The following is a 12,878-nucleotide window of genomic DNA, read 5'->3' on the forward strand; positions in this document are numbered from 1 at the left end:
TTGCATTTTCTTAGATTGTAGGATTGTTTTAGTGATTTGTTAGTATTGTATATTTAACAGGTGAAGAAATTTTCTGTTCATTTCACATCAGCATTTTTCTTTTTCATTTATACAATTTAGAAAGGTGAGATGTCGCAGACATTTTTTCATAGAAATCCTTTCTTTGGGATTTGTGTATCTTCTGGGAAGCAAAGGCCCCAGAAGAAGAATGTAAACAATTGTTATCGGCTGCTGTGAAATGTAGCAGGTGCTCCTGTGATTGGATCATGTTCGGTGTTTACAATTGGGGGCCAATCACAGGACCAGGCTCGGGGAAAGATTCCCTGGATACAGAACTTTGTTATGCTTTCTTTTCTATTCTATTCTTAGCTTAGCATCCTCTGCAACCTCTCTCCTTATTCTTTTTAGTATAGTAATAATGTATTATATATCATATATCAATAAATCCAGCCTTCTGATCATCAAACAAGATTCTCATCCATCTCTCTCACCATGAAGACCTCCTCAGGACGCTGTAATACAGATACAAGCTGCTTTGTTTTTCTCAGTTTAAATGAGACACGAATGTTTTATAGTAAGGTTTTTTAAAATATTTTAAAGGTCAGTATTGAGAGAAAAAATAAAGTAAAAAATATACCTCCTTGGGGTGAGTTGTGATGGGAGATGCTGGGGCTGTGTTTGTCCTAGCCTGGGTACAGACAGCAGGGCTAGGGAAGGGGCTTGTCTCTCACTGGTACCAGGGCAACCCCATGGGGGTCCTGCATCCCCTTGGGGCTCCCAGCATGTGGCTGTCAAAGGCAGGAGTGGGGGCCAGCTGAGAATCTATGAATGGTGGAGTGGTGGATCTGGGACAGTGAAGAGGGCTCTTTGCTGGCACAGTGCCTGAGGGGGCTGAAGAGATGCTGGTGCTCAGCTCTTGAAAAAGAAAAGGTGGCCCCAGGGCTGGGTAAGAGGCAGCAGCACATGTACCCAGGGACATTTCCCACTGAAATCAGGAAAAATGCTTGCTCATAAGGCACCAAGCAAGAGCAGCCATAAAGGCAGATGGTTTGAACAAAATCCCATGGGCATTGCACTTGGGAGGGGCCTGGGCAGAGGCTGCCAAACCCCAAATGGGGGACATGGCTCACTGCCCTCTGCTGGCAGGAGCACCCTGCCAAGCCCAGAGACTTGGGGTGCTGCAGAACCCCAATCTCTTGGGTCAGGGACCAACCTCTAATGCCAATGCCTTGGCTGGGGCAAGGGGATGCAATGCTTCATTCTGTATACACCATGGCTGGGCTACACATTGTGGATGCTGACAGTCTGGTCAGAGACAAAGTCAGATAAACTTTCCCAGGCATTACTCTGGGGAAGCCTTCTCAAGCTCCCCCAGAGTAATGCCTGGGAAAGTTTATCTGACTTTCTTTCTGACCAGACTGTCAGCATCCACAACACATGGCCCTTTGTGGAGCCTGGCTGTAAGGCTGGGGACAGGGGATGGACACGGGACACAAAAGGACATGGGGATGTAGCTGTGGGGCCACATGGGGAACCCCAGGGGGCACAAGAAGATGCCGACCACTGCAGTGAAGAAAGGCCCTCCCTCAGCTGCTCACCTCACTAATCTTGCTCCATTCAGGACAAGCTCCAGCTGACAGCACCTTCCTCCTGTCAGCACCTTTGGGGCTGCCCAGTCTCCCCAGCAAGATCCTGGGCAGGGGAAGTGTATGCTGTGGAAAGGCTCTTGCCCATGTAGCTTCCAGCAGTCTCTGCTGCAGGGGTGGCCCCCGGAAAAGAGCACAGACTGGGGCTGCTGGTGGTGGAGATGCATGGGGGTGAGGGAGACCCTAGCCAAGCTCCCTGATAGATGCAAGTGTTGATTTGGGGAACACCTTCAGCCCCCCCAGCAGTTTTACACAGCTCCAGTGCAGGGCGGATGCTCTCAGTGCCACTGTGGGTGCTGTCCCCATGAGGAACCATGGAAGCATGTCCCAGAGGTGGCAGGGGAAAAAGATGAGGATTTCAAGCCCTTGTGATGGATTTAATTAGCATTTGCAATTATGAGAGGTAGCAGGAAAGGCTTTGGGGAGCTGGGACACATACATCCTACTGTCCTATACACTGCTTGTCCCAGCCTCCACAGCAGAGATGCCAGGGTAGATCTGCTGGGGGCTTGCTGAATGGTCACACCCCCAAACTGGCAGGAAGAAATTCACCCAATACTAGAGCTGAGGAAGGTTTTTGGAAGAGTCCTAGAGAGCTCCCAACAGGGGTGGAGAACCTTCCCAGGTGGCTGGTTCCTTCCCTAGCTGGAGCTGCCTCTCGGGCTTGCACTGATGAACAGGTAGGACACAATGAAAACAAAGCCAGTACCTGCATCCACCCTGCTTGGAGGAGCACAGAGCAGCAGAGAAAAATACAGGCAGGGAAGTAGCCCTGGAATAAAGGTTTTCAGGTGCCAGTTATCCCCAGAAAGGGAAGTGCCAGCCTGAGAGGGACAGGCCATCCTTAACCCTGCTGCCATAGACAATGGCCAACATTTTCTCTGCAAAGCAGAACAGAGGTGGCATAAGGACAGGGCAAGAGTGGTGCTGGCAGGGAGACAGCTCTTAAACAGGACAGAGGACCTGAGAAGGGGCTACCGCCACTTCCCAGGGGCTTACAGGTTCTACCACAGCAGGTGTTCTTTTTCCCCATTGCTATGCACTAGTCCCCCTCTCACAGATAGTCCCATCCTTCTACCATTTTGAGACAAGACTCTTGCATATCTCCCCTCTCCCCTTAAATCTAGCCAGGTTGCTGAAGTTCTCCTAGGTCTGCCAAGCTCTTGGGCTGAAACTCCCATTGCTCAGGCCCCACATAACTCCTGCCACAGGGGAGGTTGCCCTCTTCAGTGTGGCTCAGCCCCAAAAGCCTAGGGCACCCTTCTGCCACACAATCAACATTTAAACTTTGCAGAAATCCTCAGTTCCTGCACTCTCTCCAAGTCAATAGCACATGACCACTCTGCAAGTCTTATGGCCATTGTCTCACACAGGCTATCCCCTTCAGTTCACAGCTGAGTCATATCCAGCATGCCACACTGCTCCTATGTGCATGATGAGACCAGACCCAGGGCTTCTTTCATATAAAACACTGAAGTACAGCAGTACAGTTCAGAGAAGGGAAAATAAACCAAGGAGCAAGGCAGCAACCTGTAACCAGAAAGGAAGCATAAGAATTATGATCAAAACTCAACTACAGAGTATGAGGCAAAAAAAGGGGCAAGCTGGCAGCAGAGAGACATGCCTGTCATCAGAACTCCAAAAGTACTGCAGGGGAAGGGGAAAAATCTCTCCACAAAGCCTGATGAACAGTGCTGCAGCATCCCCTTTTTTAATAATAGGATCATGCTGCACCACAAACTTCAGAGACAGCCCAAGAGCCCCCTTGTACCAACCTTCAGGCAGGGCAGATAGAACCAGGATTACTGAAATCCTTTGCTGCAGAGGAGCCAAAGCAGCAGGAGACCCAACAGCTCAGGGCCAGCATCAGAGAAGCAAGAGATACCTGCTACCAGGCTCTCTTAGTTGGTGCTTCCTGCCAAATTGAAGCAGGGAAGAGACAGACTGCCAAACCAATTTCTTCTGTTAACTTGGGCTAAGAGACATAATGAAAAACAACCACGAACACACCAGGGAAGCATGCATACAGATAGGCTCCACCAGACTGAGGAGTGTTCAGATAGCATGAGACCTGGAGTTTACAGGGACAACACAAACTACACTGTACCAGGCACACACAAAGGAGTGTTGTGGGACTTTTATTATTTTTTATAATTTTTGTGGGATTTTTTTTAATACAGGCTAGCATTGTATTTTTTACTAAAGCTGCTGATTCTGCCACATAAACTAGCACAGAAATTTCTCAGAAATTATGTCAGTTCCCCTCCTTGTTAATTCACTGTCTGCCTCTCAACTGAACACCACTCTGGATTTGTGTTTGCAGAAAATATTCCCTGTACAAAGTGGTGTGCAGCTACACTGTTCTGACTGAAGAATGAAGAAGCTAAGAGTCCACTGAACACTGGATTTTTTTTGCTGTACAATGTGGCCTGATATGGAGCTGGTCCACCAAGCTGAGCGTTAACCATAGAGATCATCGTCATTGTCTTCGCTATACACGTTGCCCCCGCTGCCACCTCCTGTACCTTGGCTCGGACCGGTACTGCCCTGGTTGCCTGATGGGAACCTGCATGCAGCAGTGCAGGACAGGAAAGAAGAGATGCTGTTAAAAAGCCTCCTTGCAGCGCAGTGCCATACCCTCCCTCTGTGCCAAACCCCAGTGACAAGTAGGACAGGCAGGAGGAATGGGATGAAATCTTACAGCAGATCATGCAAAAGGCTTATATGACTTCTAGGTATCACTTGTCCTGGGTAACCCAAAATGTTATTGTAGTCCATATCCATCTGTGCCCAAAGATTGTTACTGTCTCCTTAAGACCCTGTGGCCAGAAATGAAACTGTGGGGCTGGGAGATTCTTGGGCTTTTTGAGGTTGGGGCATGAAGGCAGAGCTCTCTCTTGCCTCTACTAGCAACAGTAGCAACACAAGAAGCTGTATTTTGCAATCAAAAACTGCTACAGAGCGAATTTTGCCAGGTGAGGTTGGGCTACCATTCTTAGGTGCTCAGAAGTTCGTTTTTTTTCTCCCCCATCAATCAGAACAGGGACCCGAGACAGCAGCACCAACACCAGTGGCTTGGAGGCTGCAGTGCCGACACTGGCTGGATCCAGCTGGCCAAAGAAGAGGCAGAGAGAGAGAGAGAGAGAGAGAGAGAGGAAACTTGCTGAGCCACCATGAGAGCCTATGTCAGCTCCCTGGCAGCATTGACTCTTTTTGGACAGAAGTAGTTTTCCCAGGTTTTACTTTTTGTTTGCCCCTGCTCCGGTTGTTCGTTTTGGGGGGGGGGGGAAAGCTTTGGAACTGTGGATGCTTGTTTGTCACATTGATTCCTTTGTTCTCTCTCTCAAATGCATAGCCCAGAAAGAGGACTCTCTGCCATTTTGTCATTGTTCCACAGGACAATTAGGGGGATCTTCTTTGCATTTATGGGTGGAGATTAAACTGTTTTCCCTTTGTTTCCCCACACATAGTTGTCTGTGGAGGGCACCATCTTCAGAGGGTTTACTCTGCCATTTTGAGTTTCTCTTCCTGGGGACTCTGTGAGATTTAGCAATTCTGTAACTAGTGATTATCACTGTTATTTTTTTGTTTTGTTTTTTTAGTAAACTTTTATTTTTTCACTTATATCTACTCATGTTTGTCTCTCCTTATTGGTAGAAAGGGATTATTTAAAGCTATAAGGGGAGGTAACTCATTTTAGAGTGTTCCCCTTAAATTGCCTTAACCAAGACACTTGTGTTAAAGGAAAAAGGGTTGTTGGACTTCAGGAGTACTGAGAGCAGCTAAAACCAACCAGCAGCACAGCCTACATCTGCCACACACTCAGCTTTCTGCTGTACATGCTAGGGAAAATGCAGTGGAAGAGGGAATTTTTTACCCAGAATCCAGCAGAAAGCTGCCTCAATGATCTGTTCTGGGGCTAACTGAGCCACACTGCCCTTCTCATGTTTACCTGAAGCTGCCAAAGCCACGGCTCTGCTGCAGGGTCTGTGCAAACATCTCATATTTCCTGATGTCATTGTCACTGACAGAGCGGCGAGCAAAGCGCATGGCTTCCTCAAAGTGATCCCTGCGTATCTCAGGGACTGGGTCGTCCTCCTCCACCTCCTGCAGCAGGACAGAGGAACCAGGTGAGCTGCATGCCCAAGCTCTGTAGTCCAACAGCCACACACAGCCTCCCACTAGATCAGGAGGCTCCAACACCCACCAAAGCTGGAACTGGAGAGAGACACTGTGACAGACTAAGTCAGGGCTGCATCAGGGGCTGGCTTTCTGAGCAATGCTGACAGTGAGGTACCCCAGGAGGGCCTCATGCTCCCATTCCATGCTCTCTGCTGAGACCCTACTCATCCCCAACTGAGGATTATGAAGAGGAATGCATTCTGCCTCAGCCACAGGCAAAGGTGGGCTGCCTGTGTCATAAGTGGGGAAAGCTCGGTGTACCACTCACCATGGCAGAAGGGTTGGTCTGCCTCTCACGCTCTCGCCTGATCTCACTCTCGATGGATTCGCGGATGGCCAGTTTGCAGGCACGCTGGCAAATTTCTGTCAGGTCAGCCCCCGAAAAGCCATTGGTCATCTTAGCTAAGAAATCCAGGTCAACGTCCTAGTGGAAAAAAACCCAAACAAACAAAACCAACAATAAAATAAAATAAAATTTAAAAAAAAACCCAAAAAAAAAAAAAAAAAGAAAAAAGGAACAACCCCCAAGAGAAGCCTGTCCTTTATACCTTACATCCTCAGATGACAAAATGTCTTTAGATCTCATGGTATAAAGGTGCTGCCTCCACTTTGGTCAATTTTGAAAAGATGAGCTGTTAAGGTTCTTGGTTTTGGGAAAAGTTAACCACATATAAAGGCAGGCCATACTCCCCACACAACCAGTAAGATCCTGGGAAGCAGCTGTAAATCACAGAATGGTTTGGGTTGGAAGAGACCTCAAAGATCATCTAGTACCAACCCTCCTGCCATGGGTGGGGACACCTTCCACTAGACCAGGCTGCTTAGAGCCCTATCCAGTCTGACCTTGAACACTTCAGGGATGGGGCATCCACAACTTCTCTGGGCAACCTGTGCCAGGGCCTTACCACCCTCACAGTAAAAAATTTCTTCCCAGTATCCCATCTAACCCTGCCCTCTTTCAGTTTGAAGCCATTCACCCTTGTCCCATCACTACACACCCTGACAAAGAATCCCTCCCCATCTTTCCTGTAAGCCTCCTGTAGGTATTGTAAGGCTGCTATGAAGTCTCCCCAGGTCCTTCTCTTCTCCAGGCTGAACAGCCTTAAGTCTCTCAGTCTGTTTTCATAGCAGAGGAGCTTCAGCCCCCTGAGTATTTTTGTGGCCTCCTCTGGACCCGCTCCAACAGTTCCATGTCCTTCCTATGCTGGGGGGCCCAGAGCTGGACACAGTACTCCAGGTGGGGTATCACAAGAGTGGAGTAAAGGGGAAAAATGCCTCTGCATTGGTTACCCTCAAGAAGAGGCAGCTTGTCTTGTGGATTTAGGATATTATTTACTTTGGTCTCAGCATAAGGAGTCAAATGAAACACTGTCAGACTAGAAATAGGAATGATACACAGGCAGACCAAGACAACCAATCTTCTGCTCCTTCCCTTCAACTGAGGGAGTAGTACTGCAACCTCCTTTGAAGTTTTCCTTCCCAACAGCACCTAAAAAGGTAAACTTGGCATAAAATAGCTTGAGCTCTCACTTGACATCTGTTTTTTTCTGATTAACTATCAGTTTCATTATTGCCTGCCCCCAATGCAAGGAACACAGCTCTTGCAACAATTCAGTTCAGCAACAATTAACTTCACTAGTTCCTCTTCAGTTTCCATTTCCCACCTGATTTCTACATTTACTTTTCTTTCTGAGTACAAGAATCTTTTCAATCTTGCCATAACAGGCTTTCCTGTTCCCACACTGTGGGCAGAACTCCACCATGTGACAAAGACCTGCTGTGCTTACATACCAACACCTACCTTTATTAATACCTACTCTCAGAGCTCAAGCCTCCCCCTACTTCTTCACTTCCATTCTTCAGAGACTGAAGATTTCCCAGCTCTGGATTGTAAGGAGCAGTGACCAGCCCTCTGCTCTACCCCCAGCTTTTGAGGAGCAGGTACAGCTTACAGCAAACCAAAGCCAGACACAGTCAAAGCACAGATCCTACCTTGGCAACTGGTGATTTCCTCAGATTGGCCTTAAGAATTGCAACCCGGGACTTCTCATCAGGCAGGGGGATGTAGATGAGCTGATCCAGGCGGCCGGGGCGCAGGATGGCTGGGTCAATGATGTCTGGCCTGTTGGTGGCACCAATGATGAAGACGTTTTTCTTGGTGGACATGCCATCCATCTCGGTCAGGATCTGGTTGATGACACGATCTGCAGCACCGCCGCCATCACCGATATTCCCGCCTCGGGCCTTGGCGATGGAGTCCAGCTCATCAAAGAAGAGCACACATGGGGCTGCTTGGCGAGCCTGCAAGAAGCAAATGGGAACAATTACTCCATGTTAATACCACTAGGCAGTCTGGTATGGCTTTCTTGCCCCTACCTTACCATGCCTACAGGATTGCTGCCTGCAGCAGGGCTATAATCTTCTCGGTGGCGAACAGAGGGGCCAACCCGATCTTGCCCTCTATTTCTTGTTTTATTTTACTTGTTGGTCCTTAAGGAAACTGCCCCAATACCTCTTACGGTTCCCCTGTGTACTTCCCCTCAACAGATGCTTGTAATTCCCATCTATTAAAACAGAACAATTACATAAACTATACAGTTCAAACTCCCCGCCCAAAGTGTTAGTTAAAACAATCTTCAAGCTGGCTGGTGGAAGCTCGACTCTACTTTTTGGATACCTTCGAGCTTCTTTGGTTATCTCTCACCCAGTCTGGGTGTTATAGTCTATTCTTTGGGTTCTTTTACTGGGCCTTTAATTCTGTTGACATGAGTCCACTCTTGTTCAGCGGTTCACACAGCCGATTCAGTTGTTAGTAGTACCTGACAGGGACTTCCCCCCACTGAGGGGTTAAACTGAAGACAATGCACATAGCACTGCCTCAACTACTCTTAAAGTAGTTACTACTGTTGACATAAGGGAACTATGGCCTGGGAAACATTACAATCACAGAGAGGATTAGTACTTAGCCTAGCATCCCATTTTGATGGCAGCAGTTTTTAGGGAACGTGGGTTAGAACAGCAGTGGATCACAGCGATTGTAGATACCCCTGTTTATAGGGATTTAATGGAAACTTAAACACTATTAAATTTGATGGAAATCACTATACACAACTTTACATAAACTTTTTGACAAACTTATATGTAGAGGAAAATTTTTTCTCCTTACAAGAACAGAGTTTACACAGACAGCCAGGAGCCACTCAAGCCAGCAGAGCTAGGTAGTGACACACACACACAAATACATATATACACACATGTCTGTTTTTCCAGGTGGGATAGCAGCCGGATGCACACAGCTGTGTATCTAGAGCTATGTCCCTGGGTGTGCCCAGCCTGTGTGTGCACACAGGAACATATGCAGAGCTAGTGCACATACACACAGGTACCTGCTCACGTGCACAAGAGCTCTTGTGCACTACAGTACTTGCTAGCAGCACACACTTGTGTACACCTAACCTGCCACACCAGCACACGTGCTACACAGACACTCACCTATGTACAGTATCTACTAATGCACATGTGCCTACAGGCACAAGACCTGCTTCCACCTAGAGCTTGAGTACACCAATATGTGCAGTGTCATACACATTAATATACACATGTCCCACTCAGAGCCATGCTCACATTGCAGAACTTGTGCACACTCACAAGCATGGAGCTGCGCATAGACCCACTCACACCTGAGAGTGTGTAATTTAACACACATGCAAACAGCAGTGAACACATCACGTATACATGTCAGCAAATCTATGTGAATAGTGCTGTGCACACTAACACACGTACATTATGCAAAGCAGGATGTGTACACCCACATCTGGGCACACTAGAAAACACATGTGTGCACAGAGCCGTACACACCAGCACACACGTGTACAGCACTCTCTCCAACCTCTCCTGCCCCAGATGCCCTCGTGGGTCTCTCCTCGTGGGATCATGTCACGGTGGGGATGGGGACTGGAGAGGGAAGTATGGGTGGGACATTGTGGCACCGTTTAAAGAATACCCTCTGTGCCTTTGGGGTGGGAACAGACAGGCCTGTCTTAAAGGAAAGGTCAAAAAGAGACTGTTGGATTCTTGCTTTTTGCCTCTCACTCTACAAGGGCAAAACTGAGCACTTTTTGCTGTCTTGTTTTCTCTAGGAGCTTGACTAGCACAAAGGAGAGGATTAGAAGGATTTATCAAAGATCACTGCTAGTGCATAGTACATGTGGTGTTTCTCATCCCTTACATTATCATGGGATGTTGGGGTAGGAACTAACAACAGCCTTACTCCACTGCCTTGGAAGCTTGTGTTTTGTCAAGGGGCACCTTTTATTTCTTAACTGAGGAGGGGTATTTGTGGCCTTTATTACTGTGGAGGGTAGCTCACAGTCCTCTGGAGATACAGTAAGGAAAGCTTCAGGCCTCTCTGCAGTGGTGACAGTGACTTTGAAACAAAGTTTTTTATCAAGATTTAATCTGGGACTGAAAGAGGGAAAGGTATCTATGTTATGCATGGAAATTTGAGTGGAAAACAACTGTAATTTCTAAAAGATACTTCTCATCAATGTAAGGTCTCCTGTTTTCTAAAGAAGTTTGGTTCAGTCTGACAGAAAATCACTTCTGGATGTACAGCTGTCAGTGCTGACTCAAGGTACACTTTTACGAGGTATATATTTAGTTTTCTACAGCAGTGCCAGAGATTCCATGAGCATCTGCATCCTTGCAGTGTAACAAAGCACATGAGCTCTGACACACAAAAGAACATAAAATATAGATACACTTTGGGTTCAAACCTGAAACATTCATCTTTTGGGAATTCCATTTCCAAATGAAGTGTGGCCAGATGAACACTACTGAAGCACACAAATACCAAGACCACCACCACAAACTGCAGAAATTACTTGTGGTAGATAGGGTCAGGCGTTCGGAAGATCTCGCGATGTTACGGGAAGACAGGGCCCCTGTTCCCTTAGATAAGAAAATTAAAATAGGAATGCAGCCCCCTAAACCAGATGCCGGTAACTTTCCATCCCTACCCAGTAAATTTCCACCCCTTACTAACCATAGATGGTAAAAGACAGACCCCCTATGACGTAGAAAAACCCTAGGTTATAAAACCTCACGAGAAGACATAATAAAGGCCTTTTGACCGTCCACCAAATTGGTGTCTGTGTGTTTCTTAAGCCCGAGCGACCCTGGAGAGTGGGTCGCTGTGCCGTTCCTTGAAACCAGGTCGCCAGCCTTGTATCAGAAGGCTACATCTGGTGCCGAAACCTCGGGAGCCAATCAGCGCCCGGGGAACAGGAATTTGCCTGGAAAGAGGGCGGCGGTTGTGGTGGCAGGCCCGACCACAGCGGGAGGGACGCCTCCTGACCAGCGTGGACCATGGAATTCATTGCTAAGGTCGTAACAGAGATGCATGCACAATGGGGGATAGAATGTAAAATCAGGGATTTAACACTTGCATTGCTGAGACTCATTAAGCTTAGGGCTATAGAAAGCCCCGCGGATATTCTACATCCGGGGGTGTGGGACGCTTGCACAAAAGCCCTGGCTGAGGACACTATGTTCTCGGGTTCAGGGAAAGCCCTAAAATCCTGGGGCAAAGTTATCCAGGCTCTGCAAAAAGCTCGACAAGAGCAGGAAACCTGAAAAGCCACGCAAACCTGCTTGTTGGCCACCCCGCAGCTCAGGGTGGGTGCGGCGACACAGACTGCGGAGATTCTTGACCCGGGCAGACGCGCGGAGGCACAGTCGCCAGAACCCCCTCATCGGAGGAGGGGGGACACGCACGGGCGTTCTGGCGGGGACTCGCGGAGGAGGCGCAGAACACGGCCGACCCCGCCGGGACCGGCAAGGACTCGCCCCCCCCCCCAATACGTGTTTGAAAATGGCGCCAAAGCACATGGCGAGGGCGGAAGTAAGGAGGCGGGGGGGCGGAAATGCAGTCAGCCTGCTTGACAGCGCGTGCGAGGGCGAGCGGGGAGAAGGGGCGGCCCCCGTGGTGGAGCGTGGGACCAATCAGAGCGCTCTATTCAAATTAGGTCCTTATAGGGCAAGGACCTCCCCCAGCAGGAGGCGGGGGGACCCCAGGGGGAGGGAACGGCCCGACCCCTGCAGGAGGGGGCGGGGTCAGAGCCCAGGAAAAAGGCAGAGCAGCCCGGAAGTCCTGAATCATTCGACTTCCACCTCCGGCTCCGACTGGGACGGGACCGAAAGGGAATCGGAGAAGTCGGATTCGGATTCTAGCTTTAAGAGAGGGAGAGCAGCGGCACATAAGGTTTCTAGTCGCAGGGCTCCCGCGTGGGTGAAGGGGTTATCAGAGAAAGACCGGACTCCGCTTACAGATTGGCGGAAAATAAAAATGGCTTGCGCGGATCGGGCCCTGTCTGCCAATCTGGTGTTCCCAGTCCGCGTGGGGGGGGCGGGTGAAAATCAACGAAGGACCTACTCCCCTGTAAACCCAAAGGAGGTCCAAGCAATAATCAAAGCGATTGCAGACAAGGGAATTAATTCTGCCATGGTTACCACACTCATTGACGGCGTTTTCGGAGGGGATGATATGTTGTGTTTTGATATTAAACAGATGTGTAGAATGATTTTCGATGGCGCGGGGATGATCGTTTTTAAACAGGAGTGGGAGGATCAATGCACAAAGGAGTAGCCCAGGTAACGGGACCTGACCCTCCCTGCCCCGGCTCCAGAAAAAAAGGTTATTGGGCACAGACCCTACCATGATCACACCTCAGGCACAGGCTGAGGGCTTATGGGCCATGAGGGTATGACCACCACCCCTGCTGCCGGGAAGCCATCCGTGCGACTTCCAAAAATAGTAGTCAAAAACCCTTTCCCCCTGGTCAACTATTAAACAGAGCTTGAGTGAGAGTTCACTCAGTTTGTGGACAGGGTTCAGGCAGCATTAGACTCCTCCTTGTTTGCCTCGGTGGCTAAGGGTCCATGCTGGGAGACTGCCCAGCCAGCGTGGAACTCAGCCACCAAGGACATTTTAAGGTCACTGCCACCTGGGTCTAATATAGCAACCATGATCAGGCACGTTCAAAGAAGAGA

At 48.8% G+C, this 12,878-nt stretch overlaps 1 protein-coding gene across 1 annotated transcript; it reads right to left on the minus strand.

Annotated features, from left to right (window-relative positions):
- Positions 1-3,768: 3,768 nt before the first annotated feature.
- LOC135460420 (transitional endoplasmic reticulum ATPase-like) lies at positions 3,769-8,134 on the minus strand. Its single transcript, XM_064737234.1, has 4 exons — positions 7,821-8,134; positions 6,097-6,252; positions 5,599-5,753; positions 3,769-4,212 (listed from the first exon to the last, which is right to left on the minus strand). Exons 1-4 carry the CDS (start codon positions 8,001-8,003, stop codon positions 4,107-4,109), a joined length of 600 nt encoding a protein of 199 aa, XP_064593304.1. The 5' UTR covers positions 8,004-8,134; the 3' UTR covers positions 3,769-4,106.
- Positions 8,135-12,878: the final 4,744 nt, after the last annotated feature.

Source organism: Zonotrichia leucophrys, unplaced genomic scaffold, assembly GCF_028769735.1.
Source record: "Zonotrichia leucophrys gambelii isolate GWCS_2022_RI unplaced genomic scaffold, RI_Zleu_2.0 Scaffold_41_468701, whole genome shotgun sequence".
Classification (NCBI taxonomy): domain Eukaryota; kingdom Metazoa; phylum Chordata; class Aves; order Passeriformes; family Passerellidae; genus Zonotrichia; species Zonotrichia leucophrys.

Bases quoted from the DNA above. Each gene is read 5' to 3' on its own strand.
- LOC135460420 (XM_064737234.1), bottom strand. From the start codon at position 8,003: ATGGATGGCATGTCCACCAAGAAAAACGTCTTCATCATTGGTGCCACC. The intron at 6,253-7,820 runs GTAGGATCTGTG...TTTTTCCACTAG, and splicing joins GGAAATCACCAGTTGCCAAG to GACGTTGACCTGGATTTCTT. The intron at 4,213-5,598 runs GTAAACATGAGA...TGCTGCATGCAG, and splicing joins CGTGGCTTTGGCAGCTTCAG to GTTCCCATCAGGCAACCAGG.